Here is a 23,482-nt window from a genome sequence, read left to right as displayed (position 1 = left end):
TTAAAGTGTCCAATCAATAATTGCAGACTTATATCAAGAAAACACATTTTTAATAAGGCAAAGTAAATTTCTTTCAATTGTTATTCCATTTATGTACTCAGAAAATGTCGGTTCCATGTATGATGAAGTGCGCCTGGTGTTCTCTCTACCTTCTAAACATAAGGGGTAACCAGTTTAAAATCGAATATTAAAGAACGCATGGTAAAGTTAGCTACGTGTGATACGACAGAAACTGAGTTTCCCTTTTGCGAACCTACAATTAAGTTTTCACAATTTCTAAATATCGTTTTTTTATATTTTCTTGGGGACACTTCAAACAATACGAAAGTCACATAGCCTATGTATACTAGATCCATTTTTAGACAAACGCGTTCAACATCGTACACGAGCCTGACTGTTACAGTAGTTGCTAGAAAATTTTTTTTGTATATTTTTTAATTGTAGGCCTACTCGCTTTGCTTACTAGCTGAATAACTAACTATCTAACTGAAATAAATAAATAACTGGCTGAAATAAAAAAAATTGTATGTGAAGGAAAAAATAATTTAAATATGTATGTACAGTAGAGGCAAAAAAACCGGACGTAGCTGAGTTCAGAGCCTTGTTCACTTCAGAGCACGATAGACTGGTAACTAAGACTTTCGTGGTTCTAATCCTGCCTATGAATGAAACTTTTTTTTGTTCCTTATTCCAATGTATTCCCAATACTTTCGATTGCTGGTAAAATTCATGTTCTGGGAATAATAAGTTAAAATATCGCTGCAATCGAAAAGTATTGGGAATAAATTTGAATAAGGAACAAAAAAAAGTTTCCTTCCCAGGCAGGATTCGAACCACGAAAGCCATAGTTACCAGTCAACCGTGCTCTGACGTGAACAAGGCTCTGAAATCAGCTACAAGGGTCGGTCAGTTTTTTTTTTTTTTTTTTTTTTTTGCCTCTACTGTACCTACTGATAGAATGATGAAACTGGGCTTTTCGCAGAGTGTAGACTACTTTTTGATTAAAAGAATGTATGGAAACCTCGAGCTTGCAAAAGAAGGTCTTAAATCTTTGATAACATTCGCAACCTCATATTTATGCAAAATAAGCTTCTCGTCTAGATTACCATCAGAAACAAAGACGAGAAATCCCATTGAAATTGAAAGTGATTTCACTATGTGTGTATGGAATACAGAGTACAGACATGAAAGCTACTTTCTAAAAACAGGCACATTATGTTGCATTAATAAAATCATTTTTTACTTTAGTGTATAACTATTGGGGCACTTTTATTTTTTATGTTAGGCCTAAATGTTGTTTATGTTCCTGAACACATATATTAATAGGGCGTTTTTGTTTTATTTTATAAATCATTTCGCGACCCCATCAGCTCTTTACGCTACTCCCCTGGGGGTCACGACCCCCAGTTTGGGAACCACTGAACTAGAGTGTCATTTAAAACATTTAATTTACATACTGGATGGACTTACTTACTTACTTACTTACTTACTTACTTACTTACTTACTTACTTACTTACTTACTTACTTACTTACTTACTTACTTACTTACTTACGGCTTTTAGAGAATCCGAAGGTTCATTGCCGCCCTCACATAAGCCCGCCATCGGTCCCTACCTTGAGTAAGATTAATCCAGTCTCTACCATTATATCCCACCTCTCTCAAATCCATTTTAATATTATTCTCCCATCTACGTCCCACAGGCCTTTTCCCTCCGGCTTCCCAACTGACACTCTATATGCATTTCTGGATTCGCCCATACGTGTTACATGCCCTCATATGTCTGGATTTAATGTTCCTAATTATATCAGGTAAAGAATACAATGCGTGCAATTCTCCGTTGTGTAACTTTCTCCATTCTCCTGTAACTTCATCCCTCTTAGCTCCAAATATTTTCCTAAGCACCTTATTCTCAAACAACCTTAACCTCTGTTCCTCTCTCAAAGTTCGTTACCATCTGCTAATGTGCCAATATTAACACTAAAAATTGGCTTAAGGACTTTCTAATAGACGGTAGTAGACTATAATATGCTCTCCATTTGTTGATGGACTACAATATGCTCTCCATTTGTTGGTGTAAACTATACCTAGTACATTGCAGATGATACTCAGGGTCGCGTAACCCATTATGCGTAGCTTTGGTTTCATTCCGCTGAACACCGAGGACTGAGTGAGTGGTCTGTGCTACATTTCCTTTATTATACTGGATGGCTTCGATGATCTCACTACAGATGAGAGGTAAATTCGAATTCCCTGATGAGAAACATGTACAAAACTGAAAATCTGACAGGTTTGCGTTGCAAAATCCCAAATCTCGGCTGTTCATATATACATATATTTATTTATTTATTTATTTATTTATTTATTTATTTATTTATTTATTTATTTATTTATTTATTTATTTATTTATTTATTTATTTATTTATTTATTTATTTATTTATTTATTTATTCATTTATTCATTTATTTATTTAATCTGGTAGAGCTAAGGCCAGTAGGCCTTCTCTTTCTCCCACCCAGACTCTAATTCTAATTAAATACAATTGGTTACATAGTTATTACATTAATATCTAAATCATAAAACAACATGAAAGTAAATAATGAAAGTTGGATAAGTAATGTTAGTGTGACAATAATAAACGTTGGTAAGAAATAGTGATGATAATAATAATAATAATAATAATAATAATAATAATAATAATAATAATAACAATAATAATAATAAAAGTGAGATCATTTAAATATTTATTAAGTGTTATATATAACCATTAAACATTGAGAAACCTGAAACAGCTATTATTGTTAACAAGAATTTTGTTACAAAAATGTTCCCTTTGTCTATTCCTAAATTGGTTTGATGTCTGACAGTCCCTGACATTACTCGGTAGGGAATTTCAAAGTCGAGGAACAGCCACAGTGAAAGAAGATGATGTGAGGATGTTCGGTGGGAGGGAATGGATACTATTGAGGAGTGTTATGATTGTGTGTCTAGATTATGGTGGGTGGATAAATTTTGAAAACGAGACGCAAGATAGACAAGAGTGGAGAAATGCAATATGTGAAAGAGGAGGGAAAGATAGTGAATTTTCCTACGATCTTCTAGACGGAGCCAGGACAACATTTCGAGGGATGTTGTTACGTGATCAGCCCGGCGAATATTGCAGACGAAACGGACGCACATATTATGAACACGTTGTAGTCTCTGCGCTTAGGTCAATAAACAGAATATCACAGTAATCGAAGTAGGGCATCAGGAGTGTTTGCACTAACATCTTTTTCAGGGAAAAAGGTAGAAAATTCTTCAATCGCTTAAACGAGTGGATTAATGAGAATATTTTTTCGCAGGTTTCTCCAACTTGAATGTTCCAATTTAAACTTTATCCATGTAAATACCTAGGTTCTTTACTGATTCACTGAACGGAATGTCATGAGTATGATAAGATACTGAACGCATTATATTGAAGTTCTCTCATCTTTCTCTATTTGCAATTGGTCGGAATAGTCAAGATTTCCCAAGTGTCATCTTCCCGTATCCATGACCCTACAAGTGGAGTGGATCATGGGTGACAGTAGTCTGACTTAAGGCTACTAAAGAGGCGCCACTTGTATGACTTCCTTCCATTGGATCCAGGAAATCAGCACAAGAAATGCTGTGTAAAGTTCCTTCATTCCTCGCATACAAGTAAATCACAATTAGAGTTGACAAGTAAGGAAGCGAAGATAAAGACAGCACTGTGAAGTTACAAATAGGCCTATCTTCTCATTAGGCCTATACAGTTAAAGAGCAACTAATAACATAACAATTTTATTTGTATTTGTGCTTGCCTATAAAAATATTTTGAATTAATTTGCAGAAATGGACAATTCTTCTCAAGATCCTTAGTATCAGAATTATTGTCAAAAATTACAATTCTATTGTTTGTCCTCTTCTGGTTCTCATTAATAGGCTTTATACAACAAAGCAGGTATAAAAACATGGAAAAACGAGGACTTTATATCCTTCCCCTCTGGTTCATTATACTTGAACATTGAGTGGACCATTCTGTCAATTTACAAAACTGGAAGCAAAGGTCTTGTCTGGTTTTTAAACTGTATTTGGCGAAGGAACATGGAATGAATTACTTTTAACCGCTCTTCTAAATCCTGTATGTCTCCTTATGTCAATTTAGTCCCGTTCAATTTCAGCAACGTCTAGAGTCAACTTAGTTTTGAAAATAAATTCGTGTAGGTGCCTTTAAGTTCTAAAGTTTTCAGATGGACCTACAGTATAATCCGTTAGATGTTAATCAACTGTTTAATTAAAACTGAAGTATGTTTTTTATCCATTTCCGTAACAGATAGAAATAAGTTAAATTTTCACAGTAATTCGAGTGGGTATTTTAAGCCCTAAAATACTTGTTGTCGAAATAGTTCCTGACTGAAGATGCAATTAGGTAACGAATTAATTTCTACAGAATAATGAAATTTAGCAACGAACACGAACTTACTACATCACTTTACTTCTCACTTCACTGTATGTAAGAAACTAAATTTAAAATCAAATGGTAGAGCTGATTTTGAGTGAATCACAGTTTTTTAAATAAATAAACATTAAGTTGTTACTGTAACTTGAATATAAACCTCGTACGCAACACTCTCGGTTGAGTTGATTCGTTGACACTCAATACAATATTCGTCCAACAGGTCAGGAAAATTCGCCGTAGACAGAGACACATAATACCGGAAACAACTTGTTGAATATCAAAGATGCTAAAAAAGTATTTCCGTGAAAATTTCGATGTACATTGTTACGCTATCACAATAATTCTTGTAACTCGTGTATTGAGGCAATAATAATAACAGAAAGAGGACGATCTTTAAAAAAATTTGAACAGATTAGATTCTACATTTATGATTCGGAACGATCTGTTACAGATAGTCTACTCTTGACGCTTAGTACAGCAATAATAAAAGGTATTATTATTATTATTATTATTATTATTATTATTATTATTACGACAATGCCGCAGAAATGAAGGAAACAATAATAGGCCTAACCTCGAAAACCCCCATTACGGAAAAGTTTTGGCGAACCCCCTGGGGGTTCGCGAACCACAGGTTGGGAAACGATGCCCTAGTGTATAGTTGGCCACATGAATTCTGTATTTTCTAAACTCCAAGCTAGGTCGCTCTTCTGTTTAACAGCAAGGAATCCTGGATGTGTCGGCGTTGCAGGGAATACAGACATCTGCTGCGTCAATAAATCATGTAACGAAACAGAACCTTGAATAGGAAACTTCAGCCAATACACACTATGATGACATGAGGATCAAAAGGAATATGATAGACGGAGGCGGCGCTACATAAAGGCGAAGTAGGTGCCGCCTAGGGCCTCGCGTCTGAAAAGGCCGCGCGACTACGAATATTTAAAATTTGATTTTTCACTCAGATACCTGTGTTTCCTTTTATTTACGTGTTATATCTCCTTCCGTTTTCACATTCTTATTTATTTCATTCCTTAATATACAGAGTTAGTTAAAAGTTCCGCACCACCTAAATAACTTTTGAAGGATGTGGCTCAGTGATATGAAACTTGGTGTGTGGGGATAACCACATACCAAGAACTCAATAATGGTATTATCGATTTTTTTACTTCCGGTTTAACTCCAGCTCTCTTATTTTAAATGGAACACCCAATATATATATTTTTTTTTATTTTTGAACAATGCTCATTAAGAGCTTTTCAAAAAGTACCCACACTTGATACTTCTGTACAATTTCAGTGTCAGCTCTACTCACTTCTACTGGGGATGATCGACTTCTGCGTAGAGTTGTTGACATTCTTTGCGTGTGAAAGGTCCATCATTGGCGGTACAATAATACTAACTATTAATATTATGAATAATTTCGAGGGAAAAATTGTTCCGGAGCCGGGTATCGAACCCGGGACCTTTGGTTTAACGTACCAAAGGTCCCGGGTTCGATACCCGGCTCCGGAACAATTTTTCCCTCGAAATTATTCAAATCAACTTTACAAGGAGTTATACCTGAAAATCTTGATTTGTATTAATATTATTATTATTATTATTATTATTATTATTATTAATTTATTTATTTCAATTAAATCAACCCTATAATGCCCCTTGTTACTTACAGTATGTGTAACATCGGGAATTTATCCAATTATTCCACAATAAATTAATATTTACTGCGAATGCCTGATTTACAGTTATGTAACAACGTTAGGAATGCATTTGATTTCGCTACAATGGAAATTTAGTCTACCAGCTTCTTTGTGTTCTAACAATACTAACAACAGTACCGCAACCGGACTAAGGAACGGTTACATGGCGGTCAGGCCTTTGATTTTGGATGTTAATGTGGAATTTCAACAAACTTATATTTAATTTTGTATTTTCAACAATAGCCTACTTCTTCTTTCCTTGTGGCAAATGCAGTAAATTGTCAGTTGTGTATCAGAATCGTTTCCGTTCACATTAAAATGGATAACTGGTTGAAAAGTGGAAGTTTGAAAGGGAAGAAGGGTTTAACAAAATCGCAAGTTAGTGTTGTGTCAACAAGTCATTCAGCTTCTAGTGATGTGTGTTAATCCGACTAAAGTGAACCGTCTGTAAAGAAAAGAATGTACGATGGTAATTACATTAGGTTTGGATTTTCATATATAGGTGACAAGGACTGTCCAAGACCACAGTGTGTTGTTTGTAGCGACATTCTTGCTAACAGTAATCTGAAACCTTCTCTACTTAAACGCCATTTAGAAACTAAACACCCCACCCGCGTAAAAAAAAACTGCTGACTTTTTTACACGAAAAGCTAACGAGTGGAAAAATGATTTAACTACTTTTGTATCCGCTGCAAACAGTGACAATGAGAATGCTCTTGAAGCGTCTTATCGCGTTAGCTACAGAATTGCTAAAACTGCAAAACCTCATTCAGTAGCTGATGATTTAGTGCGGCCATGTATAAATGATGTAGTATAGTGAATGCTTGGAGAATCTTTCACAAAAAGTCAATATGGTACCATTGTCCGACAATATGATCAACCGCCAAATTAAAGACATGGCAAATGATGTCGAAAATGAAATTTTGGAAAGAGTTCGTGCCAGTCCTTCTTTTGCGATTCACCTTGACGAATCGACTGATGTTGCCAATTTAGCTATTTTGTTTCTTTTCGTCCGTTATATTAAAAGGGTGCCTGTAGAAGGGGAGCTACTATTCTGCAAACCCTTAAAAGAGAGAACTAAGGGAGGAGATATATTTAAGTTAACCGGCGAATACTTTCGCGAAAATTCAATAGACTGGACTCGCTGTGCGAAATCTATGACAGGGTGTTATGCTGGGTTTGTTGCCAAAGTAAAATCGGTAGCGCCGAACGTTTCTTGGACACAATGTTGCATTCATAGACAGGCTCTTGTTTCTAAACGCATGCCCGATGGATTAAAATGTGTGCTGGACGATGCAGTGAAAATAATTTTATTAAGGCTCGCCCTACAAATTCCCGCATCTTTGCAGTGTTTTGTGAGGAAACGGAAAGCATTTATAAGTGTTTATTGTCTCACACTGAAGTTAGGTGGCTATCTTAAGGTAGAACTATTTTCAGACTGTATGAGCTTAAAGACGAAGTTTACGTTTTTCTCACCAGCCATGCCTTTCACCAAGCAAAGTGCATGGAAGATGAAATCTGGCTTCAGACTTTAGCTTATTTGGCAGACATTTTCTCAAAAATTAATAGTTTAAACGTATCTCTCCAGGGGTAAAATATAAACGTTTATATTGTGCAAGACCGTATCGTATCATTCATTAAAAAACTTAACTTTGGGAAACGTGTTTCAATAGCAATCAAACCGAGTGCTTTGATACCCTTCACAACTTCCTGGTGGAAAATCATCTTTCTTTGGACGAAAATGTGAAGAACATGGTTAAAGAACATTTGCAGGGACTTGGAAAAACCTTCAGAGAATATTTCCCTGCTATGTCCAATTGGATTCGCAATCCCTTCGAAGAGTCAACAATTTTAGAATCCACATTAAGCGTAGATGAAAAAGAGCAGCTTCTTGAAATTTCCACTGATTTTCAGTTACAGAAAAGTTATAAATCTTTGTCATTAATTGGTTTTTGGTTGAGTTTAAAGGAGTTCCCAGTGTTAGCGAATAAAGCCATAACGGCTTTATTACCTTTTTCATCCACATATTTGTGCGAAAAGTTGTTTTCTTCATATGTCTAATTAAAAAATAAATACAGAAACAGGCTTTGTGCTGAAAGTGATTTGGGACTTTATTTAACTTCTGTGGTTCCTGACTTCAAAGCTCTGTGCCATGCACTGAATTCCAAGGAAGAGTGAGTAATTACAATGAAAACTTTTATTTATTATTGCAACTAGGCCTACACGTTGTGTAACTTTTAAGCCGTAACTATAGGTTTTAACCGTTAAGGGTTAAGTTAATTTAAGGTTATTAAACCTTTTGCTTAGAATTAAATGTTATGCATGTCTACTGTATGTATACGGTATTTAAAAGACAGTGGTTCACCCAACTCAGAACGTTGTGAAAGGGGTTCGCGAGTCGAAAAAGGTTGGCAACCGCTGCACTAGGGTATATAGCCATACACTTTCTCATACAAAGTTTAAAGAGAGTAACATAAGCATAATCAAATGAAACCATTATGCCTCATTACGGTTTGTTGCCCTTGAAGTTTGATCACGTATTATGTGACATGAAAGTAGCCTTACGTAGAGCGATCGAGAAGAATTTGGTTCTGTACACAAGGAGTGTGTGGATAACAGCGACTGTTAACATGACAAGTGTTATTCCAAATCCGTCCAAAAAGACCAGCTATTTGTAATTCAATTCTTAACAATAGAAGGCTCTGGAACATCCCGTTTAAAGCCTTGATTTCTCATCACGTGACTTTCATTTCTTCGTATCCTTAAAAAATCTCTAACGGGACGTAGATTTAGCACAGATGTTGAAATGAAGACCGCAGTGCTGAAATGTTTCAAGCAAAAGCCATCATTTTACGCTGATACTTCCCCGCATAATGGAATGGGACACTTTTATGAATGCCTACTGTAGGCTACGTAGACTTCTTAGGAAACCTACTGCATTCGTATATCCAGCTGACTATCCGACTCTTACCCTCACAGTGGGACGCCTGTGGAATGGCCTATGGAGAATATTTCTAGGAAAATCTGATACATTCGTGTATTCTTAAAGACTAATCTTTCTGTATCTATCATACTTCATTACGAAAAATATCTTAAACTAAATATAATAAAACAGTTTTAAAAACACTTAAAACGGTTTTATTATAATAATATTAAGATATAATATGCTATATTAATGAAAAGACTAACATTCTGTGACTTGAAATATATATGTGTGAAACTTTATTATGAATTTTAATCAATAAAATTATAAATCGGCTGGACTGGGTTTGATTTGAATACGCCTTGAATTACAGGAATTTAATTTGGAATGTTCATAAAAATACTTTTCTTCACTAATTTGTAATGAAAAATATTTATTTTTGGATTATAATTGAAGGGTTCAGAACCATAGTTTGCCAAGCGCCATTTACTAAAACCGTAGAAAACAAGGGTTAAAATGAAGTTATTACCATAATTCAATGGAAATATATAACAAGTAATATAAATTATACACATTAAAACTAAATGATATGGCAATCTTCATTAAACTATGGTATTCGCTTAACTTTAACCCTTGCTTTCTCCGTTTTTAATAAATGGCGCTTGGCCCACTATGGCTCTGAACCCTTCAATTTGTCTGTCTATCCATTTGTGTGCAGCCTTTTCTTATACATTTGGAGTATAAATAGGCTTATAACAATACACTGGCTAAAAATAAAATATATGGTTTTAAAGCTGAAGCCTTAGGTTGGTTTATATCTTACTTATCAAATAGAAAACGAAAAATGTAAATAAATTTACCAAATAGTCACAGAGTTACTCAGAATTTATCAGTATTATACATGGAATCTTACAGGGATCAATTTTAAATCCATTATTATTTCTAGCTTATATTATTGATTTTGCGTTATCAATAAATAATTAATTTATACCTAGTAATCTTATTTGCTTTTCGTGGCATAAATCTACTACAAGAGACCCACACCTTTACTTTTCTCACGGAGGAAGCCTAGCGAATAAATACGTCACTCTCAATCAGGTTTTGAACCTGCAAACCTAGAAAACAATGCCAGCGTAGTAAACGCGATACCATCGAGGACGACGCGACAAGTTCGGTTAACAATAACAATTTTCTATAATTGAAGATCTCTCCAGAATAAGGGTGTAACCAACAAATCTTTAATACAAGTTTCAGGAGAAAGGAAAATTATATCAGGAGCATATTTCATTAGGTCTATAGACCAGGGTTTAAGCCACAGCCGCATTTGTGGCATTTTGCTACTCGACTTCAAAAAATGCAGCAAACTTTCAATGTAAATGTGCAAAAATGCGACAACTACATTGGACTTCACAAACAAAGATGGTAATGGAGAAAATGAAATCAGAGATGTGTATGAACTAATCAGTACTGGAGAATCTGAATTTAAATGAAATGCTAATGGAATGTATATATTGTAAATATTTTTTAAACAAAATAATCTGCCCTTAATGAGGGTGACCATAAAGATCCAGAATAAAAACACTACAGAATAATTTATAAAGACAGGAATTGTTTAGTAAAAAATCCAGAGAAATGCAAACCCAATAGAATCATCAATGACCAAAATATAAATGGTAATGTAATATTTGGATTGAATCCTGAAGAATATTCAACAAAATTTTTTGAATTTCAAAAAATCGGACTCCGAGTGCTTTTAAAATATTACATGTGAATTTAGGAAGTGTGCCACGTGCACCAAACAAAAGACAAGAAACACTCCACTGACTAGTGGGAATGTTATATTTCTCACTTAGGTAAGGGATGCAGGACTCATAAATGGATTTCTTCTCATCAACGTGTTGTGCCTGCAGGGCATCCCTCTCAAACCGGATTATAGGATCAAGAACTATTCCCTTAGATTGAGTCCTGTGGTTGGCTACAATACTGTATCTGCTCTTCTGTTCGAATCTAAGGATGAAACGCAATGGATCTCCTCGTGTACCTCCCATCCACGACGCTTGAGGACATCAGCAATACCGGTCCTGGCCTTATGGTGTCGATTGTTGCGCAGCAACTCCGTTTTTCGACAGAATCCCAGCACGTGACCAAAAGTTTCCATCTCGTTGCAGCCGGGATGGCGACAACGGGTTGTTCAAAAAGGTAATGAGCAATAGATATTCAAGAATGTATTTCAAAGAGTTGGTGGAATTCATGTAAGTTAAGTGAACAGTTTCTTCTTATTGATTTATACAATTCCATCGCACACTGTAAATTGTGAGCTAGGATTTATTTGCATGAATCTCGTAAAAACTGTAATTAGAAATCATCTTTCAGTAAAAATAATTAGCACTCTATGCAAATCTAGCTTTCAGGTAAGGCTCCCTGTGAAGCAGACTTGAATAATTTCAAGGGAAAAATTGTTACGGGTCCAGGTATCGATCCCGGGACCCAGCGCTTAGCGCACGAACTCTCTACCGACTGAGCTACCCAGGAACTACACCCGACACCTCCCAATTTTTCCCTTTATATCCACACAACTCAAGTGGGCTGACAAGGCGCCAGAAACCCAACTTTGAGTGCACAGAAACTCTGTGAGACTTGAATTGTGGTTTTCTATTAACGTACCTACAGTGACGTATATATTATATTAACGGCTGGTGTGTTCTTTACAAAGTCTATGTCGTTGTGTATCGGTCGCCATGATCGCTGTATTAGAGATATTGAAACAAAATTTTACAAGATGGGCAACATGATTAAGACGTACAAGAAAATGAATGCATTATACATAAATAGGGCTTATAGAAGTAAATGCCCCTTGTACATGTAACTTCTCAATTTATAAGACATCTCAAAAGTGAAAGTAACAGCTTTTTAATATCTTCATTTCCTCTTAACTGAAACAACAATTATTCAATGTCAGTACAATTGAGTGAAAGTATATTTTATTCACAAGTGCATTGCAATCTTTTAATAAATATTCGTAATAAATAAACATTATAATAATTAAATATTTAATATTTAATATGTAACTTACCATTCAAATTCATGTTCTTTCAACCAACGTGATACCGTGGAAACCAAAGGATGAAGCTGTAAAATATCTTGGAGTGCACTTAGATCGCCGTCTATCATGGAAACATCATATCAAAAACAAACTTAAATTGGCCTACTCAAGACTCACTAAATTATATCCGCTCCTAAACAAGAAATCATCTCTAAAGCTACAAAATTGCATGCTACTTTACACATCTCTATTACGACCTCTACTGCTTTATGCCTGTCCTGTCTGGGGAGGAGCTGCAATAAGTGAAATTAAACACATCCAGTCATTTCAAACTAAAGTCCTATTAATTTCACTCAATTCTCCTTGGTTTGTCCGTAACAGCCAACTACACAGAGAAACTGGTATTGACACAATCAAACAGTTTATTCATTCACAAGCTAAGAAGTTCTATAACAACCTAGAAAATGTTACAGGCGCCATCCACTACTCTCTCGGAAGGAAGTCCACATTTCCCACCAGAATCAAGAGCCGACTTCCAATGGATCTCATATTATAATAAAAATTTATCATCACACCAACCTATGTAAATAATTATTTATTAACAATTATTTTTGTTCATTGAGGAGCCCAATCTAGGCTGCCCCCAATTCAGTGTAATGTATTGTATTTATATTTTATTTAGAAATGAGCTGTATAGCGCTAAATGCGCTAATTGATCAATAAATTATTAAAAAAAAAAGAGTCATGTTAATGTTGCTAGGAACAACGAGTGGGTAAAAGTTCACAGAAGTCACTTGTCACTCGTGACTAAAAAAAAATGGAAATGTCCATTCGTTGTTTCTGACAAGAGTGACATGAATCTGAAGAATAATATTATATAAATGTCAACATAACAACAGGCTATTTTATTAGGTGGTGGCCGATAAAAATATTTACTAACTATTATTGTGTCAGTGTTTTGTTTTAAATATTCGATATATTCCAAAGTACCAGCTTACAAGACTTGAATGAGCATGCGAAGTACTTTTCTGGAGTGTTATTTCCAGCGTCCTAAGATATCAACATATCATCATGTTATTATGGACTGTTGATTGCTTATTCAAGTGTTCCTGATTTTGAAAAATATTTTATCATGTTGCGCGTGGGCTACGTAAAAGATAAGCTGCATAACTCGTTTAAGATGTGTTTAGTACAAAGGTATAGTCAGGGAACATAATATAACTTGAATTATTTTTACGAGATGCTTAAATTACTAATGACATGTTAGGACAAAGTACGAAAATTAGGGGCATAAGCGAAATCATAAAATTGATTCATGTTCATTATTATCATCTGTATCGTCCTCGTCGTTTCCATCATGGTTACAAGAGTGAAGTTACGCGTTAAGCGTAATGTAGCTGTGAGTCGACCGCCGTGCCGAATGGAGCTTTTATGGTGGGTATGTGAATAATTTCAAATCAACTTTACAGGGAGTTATACCTGAAATCTTGATTTGCATAATACACGTCACTGTTCGTTAACAGAAAACCACAATTTAAGTCACACGGAGTTAGTGTGCACTCGAAGTTGGTTGCTTGACGGTTGTCAGCCCACTTTGAGGTCTGTGGATATAGAGGGAAGAATTGGATCGGTGTCGGTTAGAGTTCCCGGGTAGCTCAGTGGTAGAGCGTTGGTACGTTAAACCAAAGGTCCCGGGTTCGATACCCGGCTCCGGAACAATTTTTCCCTCGAAATTATTCAAATCAACTTTACAGGGAGTTATACCTGAAATCTTGATTTGCATAATACACGTCACTGTTCGTTAACAGAAAACCACAATTTAAGTCACACGGAGTTAGTGTGCACTCGAAGTTGGTTGTTTGACGGTTGTCAGCCCACTTTGAGGTCTGTGGATATAGAGGGAAGAATTGGATCGGTGTCGGTTAGAGTTCCCGGGTAGCTCAGTGGTAGAGCGTTGGTACGTTAAACCAAAGGTCCCGGGTTCGATACCCGGCTCCGGAACAATTTTTCCCTCGAAATTATTCAAATCAACTTTATAGGGAGTTATACCTGAAATCTTGATTTGCATAATACACGTCACTGTTCGTTAACAGAAAACCACAATTTAAGTCGCACGGAGTTAGTGTGCACTCGAAGTTGGTTGTTTGACGGTTGTCAGCCCACTTTGAGGTCTGTGGATATAGAGGGAAGAATTGGATCGGTGTCGGTTAGAGTTCCCGGATAGCTCAGTGGTAGAGCGTTGGTACGTTAAACCAAAGGTCCCGGGTTCGATACCCGGCTCCGGAACAATTTTTCCCTCGAAATTATTCAACTATACAGTGTGTTTAAAAAATACGGGGCATAATTTTAGATATGTATTTCCCACATGTAGACAATCAAAATAGTTCATTACAACATGTGTCCGAAAATGCTTTATTTCCGAGTTATGGCCATCACAACATTGAAATTCACCGGAACGTTTTTCTTTCCGCAGATCGTTGCCGTCAAAGGAGACATTAAGAGGGCTCTCTGACAGTTCATTCCGAGGCGAAGGTTACATTCAGTGTTGTGTAGGCGTTAGACTGTGCGACATGTATTCAAATCAAGAGCTGGCAGAGATACACTTCATGTACGGTAAGGCGGACGGCAATGCTGCGCTGGCTCGTCGTTTGTACCAGGAGAGGTACCCACAGCGACAATGTCCAGATGGGAAGACTCTACGAAGGACAAAAATTGATCGCAAGGTATGACAAATGTCTCAGATTCTGTGGGAAATACAGAGTGCGCCAAAAAATGTATACACTCTTTGTGAGACTGTATCGGGATATTGATATGGCCAATTGATTTGAATTATGAGTATGTTATAGTATTGTACGTCTCCATTACCGTCTGTGCGAGTATGGAAAATTTAACTTTCCTGGTTTGGGAAGGGGACGACCAAGATCTACAACTCCAGAAGTACAGGAGGAGATTCTGGAGGCTGTCAAAATGACGCCTTCTATCAGCACACGAAGGGTAGCGTTGCAAGTCAATGTTCCTCATACGACTGTCTGGAGACTGTTGAAAGAGTATAAATTGTATCCTTATCATTTGCAACGTGTACAGGCCCTGTCACCAGCAGATTACCCTGCACGAGTTAGGTTCTGTCAGTGGTTCTTGCAGCAGTGTGGTGTAAATCCGAACTTTCCTGCCTTAGTATTATTTACAGATGAAGCACAGTTCACACGAGATGGCATAACAAATTTCCACAATCAGCATGTATGGGCGTATGAAAACCCACGTGCAACTGTTCCATCTCATCACCAGGTGCGGTTCTCCCTCAACATGTGGGCCGGTATCATTGGTGATCGATTAGTTGGACCCCATGTACTTATAAACAGATTTACTGGGCAGGCGTAAACAAACTTCCTGGAAAACACCATACCTCATGTTTTAGAAGACACTCCACTGATCAATCGTCAACACATGATGGCGCTCCTGCACACTTCAGTCGTACGGCTCGCCGGTCTTGGATCGAAGGTTTCCTGATCGATGGATAGGTAGAGGTGGCCCAATTGCTTGGCCTCCACGCTCACCTGATCTGAACCCTCTCGATTTCTACTTGTGGGGCCATTTAAAATCATTGGTTTATTCGTCTCCGGTGCCTGATTTGGAATCCCTTCGGAATCGAATTGTGGCATGTTCTGAGGACATACGCAATACTCCTGGAGTTTGGGACCGTGTTCGCAGGTCAATGAGACATCGATGTGAGGTCTGTATTCAAGCAGGAGGCGGACATCTTCTGTAATGACAACGACCTGCGTAAAGAAAAACGTTCCGGTGAATTTCAATGTTGTGAAGGCCATAACTCGGAAATAAAGCATTTCCGGACACATGTTGTATTGAACTATTTTGATTGTCTACATGTGGGAAATACCTGAAATTATGCCCCGTATTTTTAAACACCCTGTATACTTTATTTCAATATACAAACACATCGGAAAAACTAAATAGACCAACAAAATAAATATTTTCTCTCTCTAGCCTTATGATATAATAGAATATTCAAAACGAAATCCCTGTTTTAACCACAAATCCATAGTTGTGATAGGTGATCGAAAACTTTTGACCGGTAGTGTATATTTGCTTTATATTCTATGTAAATGTATGCATCAAATTTCATATAGAACTGATCACTCACATGTTTGAATCTAAATCGTTTTCATACGTATTATGTATGATTTGACTGATCATATCCTATGGGACTTAAGAGTAAGACTTTTAATATACTGGTCAACATTAATTAAGCTAAATTATATCCACAACTTGTATATTTTGCATAAAATGTCATCGCTCACTCTTTCGTATTGATTCAAGGATAGATGTGTGAGGTCAAAAGCAGAGTACTTAAAATTTGGCCGAAGGCGCCATTGTTCTACATATACTACGTTTATTTTCTTTCAATATTAAGATAGTCGAATACACTTTCTGGATAGACTTGCTATGATATATGAAAATTTAGCCATCTATCTTATTTTCTTACGTTACTGGTTATAATATAAAAATAGTCAATTTCGTAAGGAATGTAATATATTAATTGTTATAACAGTAGTTTCCATAAAGAAAAAATCTTAGGTTAATTCGAGGGTTAGGGCATGAGTCATGGCAACTTTTTTTTTAAGAATGAGCGCACGATTCGAAATTTTGAAATATGCTACTTCAAAAATCAGGGAATGTGTATGTGCTACTTGAAAGGTCAGTATGTATACTTGGGAGTTAGGATAAGGTATGATGGCGATCAAACATCCATAAACGATACAGCGTCATGCTAATCGTGTTTGTTACGGTAGTTGGAATAGCATTACAGCACACTTACCCACCATAAAAGCTCATTGGTTGACATCCACTCTGCATAGCGGTCGACTCACAGCTGCATTACGCTTAACACGCAATTTCACTCTTTATGCGATAACCATACCACACTGTCATCCTGTCGGCCTGGGTAGCGTAGTTGGTATAGCGCTGGCCTTCTGTGCTCGAGGTTGCGGGTTCGATCCCGGCTCAGGTCGATGGCATTTAAGTGTATTTAAATGCGACAGGCTCATGTCAGTGGATTTACTGGCATGTAAAGAACTCCTGCCGGACAAAATTCCGGCACACCGGGGACGCTGATATAACCTCTGCAGTTGCGAGAGTCGTTACATAAAAAACACTGCCATCCCGTAGTGTTTCGACTACATACTCGTACTATGGATGCACTCCATGCCGGTCAACTCTCAACTGAATTCACATTGCTCTATGTGTGAAATCCATACATCACAGTGTCATCTAGTGATGAGACCTCATATGACATGACACGCGACATCTCGTGCTACCATCTCTTAATTATGAAAGAAATAATTGTCATGATTTCGTATACTTTCTCTCTCTCTTTACCTTAGTTTAACCTCTCCCTTTTAGGTACATTTATACGACCCACGCCACACAAGCCTTACAGAGCCGAGACCTGTCGGGAGAGTAATTAATCTAATGGATCACATACATACTTTATTGACCACACAAGGACATGAAGGGCCTCCCCGAATGAGGGATCAACTCATCAGCTCAATGCCAGGGCCACCTCCGATACAACACAAACATTTAAGACATTACACAGCATTCACTCACACATATGAAAGGATTAAGGGAAGGATCGCCGTCCATGGCCGGACTTTCAAGAGGTACAATCCCGGTATTTGGCCTGGAAATAACTGAAGAAACCATGAAAAACCTCAGTTAGGATTGCCGGCCCTTGGGATCGAACTCCGGACCTCCCGAATGCAAGGCCAGCCCTCTACCACGCCGCTAGCCCGCTCGGTATTTCATATACTTTTCATATTAAATATTAGTTTCATCGAAATTAGGAGAGACAAACTTGATTAAAGAGTGAATGTAGTCTATGCTCTTGACTGTGACCATGATGGCAACGACGAGGACGATACAGATGATAATAATGAACGTTAATCAATTTTATGATTTAATTTCCAAATTCAGTAGAATGTACCCAAGATTCGTTTTCTTTCCATATTTTATAACCTGCGTCTAAAATCCAAGCATAGAATTTCAGTAGTATTTTTTAAGGTTTCATCCTATGTGGAATATCAAGGAAAGAACAATTTAGCCCTTGAACGTCCATACAGCTTTCGTCTACTTAATAAGACATTAACTTCATTTGAGTTTATTCAGTGTTCAGACTGAAGAATAAAATAAAAACAATGTGTACAAATATCTGCATCTTCCTTTTAAAAGAGGTCCTCAAGTTAATTGATCTCAATTAAACTCACGTTATTGCATTCCAGGATAATGTAAGCAAAGTCACTGTCGACCTCTGGACACTCCACTCATCTCTGAACAGAGTTAAGAGGAAGACGCAGACATGGAATGTGAGAGTGAGTAGATAATAACCATAAGTGTTATAATTTTGATTTTATTTCTATGTTATAAAGTCCATTTCTGATATCAGATTCCTGTACAAATATGTGATTAAGTTTTCAGTTTACAGGTCTATTACACTAAGTTAACTAACCGATAGACTTAACACTCAATGATTCGTATTATTTAACTCGACTGACTGGATGATTCACCGACTTATCAATTTGACTGCACGGCCGATCGACTTCACTGCACGGCACTGTAAAACCGATCGACTTCACTGCACGGCACTGCAAAACCGATCGACTTCACTGCACGGCACTGTAAAACCGATCGACTTCATTGCATGGCTCTGTAAAACCGATCGACTTCACTGCACGGCACTGCAAAACCGATCGACTTCACTGCATGGCACTGCAAAACCGATCGACTTCACTGCACGTTACTGCAAAACCGATCGACTTCACTGCACGGCACTGCAAAATCGATCGACTTCACTGCACGGCACTGCAAAACCGATCGACTTCACTGCATGGCACTGCAAAACCGATCGACTTCACTGCACGGCACTGCAAAACCGATCGACTTCACTGCATGGCACTGCAAAACCGATCGACTTCACTGCACGGCACTGCAAAACCGATCGACTTCACTGCATGGCACTGAAAAACCGATCGACTTCACTGCACGGCACTGCACAGCCGATCGACTTCACTGCATGACACTGCAAAACCGATCGACTTCACTGCATGGCACTGCAAAACCGATCGACTTCACTGCACGGCACTGCAAAACCGATCGACTTCACTGCATGGCACTGCAAAACCGATCGACTTCACTGCACGGCACTGCATAACCGATCGACTTCACTGCACGGCCGATCCACTTCACTGCACGGCTCATCGATTCAACTATATGGCCTGGTTTGGCTTTATGGCTAAATCAATCGGCTATTTGGCTTAGCAATCGACTCCGTGATTGATTGGACGATCGGAATGACAGGACACTGAATGGCCAACCTACTCCTGACTGAAATTTGACCGAGCTATTGGACAGTTACGAACCGAATGGAAAATTTACCGACCGACGGACGGAAGGAAGACTAGTCGAATTTGATATTTATTTATACTAAATTGCATAGAAGATGTAAAGAATCAGGAATATCCGTATAAGCAAATTACGTGTTAGAGTGTAGCTCCACTTACAAGATACACAAAAGTAAATACATAAAAATCCACCTCTAATTGAGGTTCTGACTGATATGTATATCTATTATCAGCCAGTACATCTCACTTGACGATATGTGTCGGAGGAAGAACAATTGGACGAAGTTACGCAATAATAGACTAACCGACAATTAGAAAAAAATTAGATATTTGCACATATCTGTTGATGGCAGGCTAATTTAACTCGGAAAAAATCAAGAATGCGATATCTGAATTTTGCTGCTATTTATAAGCAAAAATTCGTTTATTGCATAAAATCCACTTATTTATTTTGCTTTGAAATATTAATTTATGAATGTTATAATAATTTTTGCATAAAATGTTTTATAAAAAACAGATTTATTTCAATGGCCAATATCTCGAAACAGGTTTTTAGCACTTGGATCACTATTGCTAATCACCGTCCAATTGCTTGTATGCATCTGTTGTCTGATTAGTGGAATATGTAGTTAATCGGCGATGTATGCATTGGAGAGGGAAAGGAACTGACCACCCTACCCCGTTATCTCCTGGCCTAGTTGTCTCATTAGTGATGCCTTATTGGTGTTACTTATGAGGTTCAAACCTGTCTTCGGATAGTTGACTAAACAATAACAACAGGGTGGAAGTGAAATAATCCTGTAGAATGAAAGGGACGACAGGGTACATAAAGGAATAGAAAACCCTTATTATGTTTTGTGATTAAATGTACGGTTAATTAGAAAATTAAGTTGGAAGTTTCAACAGTCTGGCAACATCGCAACTAACATAGTCTTCTTTCTTCTTGTAATACAGATGTAAGAGGTCAACGAAGTCAGGTCTGTCTTCGTACATAAATTACCTCGCGCTTAACTCTCTGGCCATAACATTGCAATCTGTTTGAATCGTTGAATGGTTTGCAATTAGTAGTTTTTAAATTAAATTTACACCATCCACGCTGTTTAAATATGCCAGAGGGATAAATGATTCTTTATTAGATTTTCTATCGATATTAACAAAATTCACTATCTTACTCGCAATAATTACCGAATAAGAGGGTGTTAAACATTTTGGAAAAAAACATTTTTTCTGAGAAAACTATGAGCTTACCATCAATGTGGTATTACACTTTTTTGTTACATACAACATGAACTATTCGCACTGAAAATGTGCAGGTTATTTCACTTCTACCTTGTATAAAAACAAAACAAAAAGTAAATAAAAATAGTAAAATAAAAAGTATTATAAATAGAATCAATTTAAATATCATTTATAAGTGGATATTTAATTTGTATTGAAATTAATAACGGAAAATATTGAAAATTTAAGATGCATTTTGATTATGAAGTTATAATACAATCTTGATCTTAGATTAATACTGTCTTTTAAGCCTGCCTTTGTGAAAAATGTTTACTCTTTTAATGGTAAATTAACGTTACATCTACTACTGCAAATACAAGTAAATGGTACATAATCTTTGCGATATGTATTATAATACTTCGATAATGTATGGTATATTTATATAATAGTTCAATCTTATAGATTTTAAATTCAGAAACGATGAGTTTAGAAGGGTAGTGAATGGGTTTTTGAGCAGTTTTTTTTATCATTCTTCCTTGTAAAAAATAGAGGATATAAAGAAATTTTGTAAGTTTCACCCTACTCAATAATGCCATATTTGGTGTACGAGTAATTAAATTGACGGAAAGTGCACGACCGACAGATCGGCTGGATAATTTTTTTTTTCCTTTTTTAGTTGGTTATTTTACGACGCTTTATCTACTGCTATGGTTATCTAGCGTCCGAGTAAGATGAAGGTGATAATGCTAGCTGGATGAGTCCAGAGTCCAACTCCGAAAGTTACTCAGCATTTGCTCTCAATGGATTAAGGAAAAATCCCGAAAAATAACCTCAACCAGGTGACTTATTCTAACCAGGATTTGAAGCCTGGCCCGTTAGTTCCAAGGTTAGATGTATAAAGACATCTGAGGAGTGGGAAACTAGCTGACTTGCTGACTGGCTGACGGTTGCTGGGCAGTGGTTTACCCACTAAATCTAGTTTTCTTAGTCCTCTGTCAGTGTCTAAAATTCGTTAAACGGTAGGCAGTGGAAAAACTAGTTTATTTTAATGTCGGTGGAAATATTTTAGTGATTTTTACAATAATTCTCAAACACATCTGTAAGGCACATTCCATATAAAACGACTCTTTCGACGATGGCCATTATCTTTTCAAAATACTTGTCTTGCAATATTAGATGTCTATCAACGTACTCTGCAGTTAACCGCATAACAACCCAATGGCTGGAACTGAAAACAGAACAAAGTCTGAATGCACAGAGTGAGAAATTATTTCGATGACAGCGCGTTTCTTTCGTTTTTCCTCCAATCAAGCAACTGCTGAAAAGACTTTATGAATAAATGGAAATACTGAAAAATGTTGCTAGACTATGTTTAAATTATGTTCTACAACAAATTAAGGTTTTTCTTAATTCAATACGGCCCAAAAATTTACTGAAAGCGTTAAAGTATAGTGATGCGTGATGAACTTAATGAAACGAAACAATTTCAGCATACTACTTGTAAAGTTTTCCTGCACAAAAAGGTATCAAATAAAAACCCGTTAAAAGAATTACCGAGTTCGCGCTATCGATGTTAGGGTGTGTCGTGCTTGGTGAAATTCAGAAGTGGATTCAAAGTATTATCATTAAACCAAAACTAGAAATAGGATGGGAATTTCAGTAAGTTTTGAAATTAGGGCTGCACTAAGACGGAGTGCTGTATATTGTTATAATTTTTAATAATTATTCATGCTATTATATCTCATCTGCACATTATTTAACAATTAAGTGCAAAAAAATCTATAGGAACGAAACTCTGGTGTGTTTTATGACATATTTGGTGAGTTTTTGTAAGCGTGCAGTGGTTTTTCGCAAATTGGAGTCGGCAACACTGTTGCTGGGCTGGATGATGGGACAGTGAGTGGACTGATTGACTGGCCGACGGACAGGAGAAACAGTGGCTGCTGATGAGTGGGCTTGAAGGCTGACTAGACATTTAATTTGTCAGCTGGCAGACTGAGTGGCTGGACACTGACTGAGCTGGCTGATTGCAGAGTACACTGACTGACTCACTCACTCACTCAGTCACTCATTCACTCACATTTATTGACTGAATTCTAACAATTTCTACAGACTATTCATTACCTTGTGGAAACAAATTGCGCGTGAGAGGAAGAAGAAAGTGGAGTGGGAAGCTTCCCTCTTCGCTTGCAGCTAGCTATCAAACTAATCCCCAACGTAAAGTTCTTATTATGAACTACATCGCACGCCTGCATTTGTTTTCACAAGATAACGAATGGCCTGTAGCAGTTCTGGCTATTTTTAAAGACCTGTAAATTATTAATTCTTTATTTTCTGTGTTGTACATATAGAAGTCTGGCTAAGGATCGCCATTGTGGCGTCTGCCGTGCTACTTGTCCACGCCGGGGTACCTACTACACCTGACGTAAAATGCCCAACCATAACTGGAAGTGAAACAGTACCTCACCCAGTTAACTGTTCGCAGTACTACATGTGCGTGTACGGCAAACCTGAACTGATGCTGTGCCCTGCCGGGCTACACTTCAGCGTCAAACTCAACGACTGCGACGACCCTGATGACGCCAACTGCGATAAACGTAGGTCATCTTAACCCTTTCTTGAAGATTAATATTTGAGGAGAAAAATTCGCTCCGGCGCCGGGGATCGAACCCGGGTCCTTGGTTCTACGTACCAAGCGCCCTGACCACTGAGCTACGCCTTA

General features: G+C 37.2%; 1 protein-coding gene across 1 annotated transcript in view; it reads left to right on the top strand.

Moving 5' to 3' along the window:
• The first annotated feature begins 18,422 nt into the window (after positions 1-18,422).
• Positions 18,423-23,482, top strand: part of LOC138694611 (cartilage matrix protein-like) — a 15,422-nt gene continuing 10,362 nt past the window's right edge. The window contains exons 1-2 of the mRNA XM_069818528.1: positions 18,423-18,513; positions 23,112-23,357. Of these exons, the coding sequence (XP_069674629.1) occupies positions 18,501-18,513; positions 23,112-23,357 (259 nt within the window). The 5' untranslated portion in view covers positions 18,423-18,500. The remainder of the gene's footprint in view (positions 18,514-23,111; positions 23,358-23,482) is intronic.

Source organism: Periplaneta americana, chromosome 2 (genome assembly GCF_040183065.1).
Source record: "Periplaneta americana isolate PAMFEO1 chromosome 2, P.americana_PAMFEO1_priV1, whole genome shotgun sequence".
NCBI classification, from domain to species: Eukaryota; Metazoa; Arthropoda; class Insecta; order Blattodea; family Blattidae; genus Periplaneta; species Periplaneta americana.
Note: the sequence above shows the minus strand (reverse complement) of the source record. Positions and strands in the feature narration are given on the sequence as shown.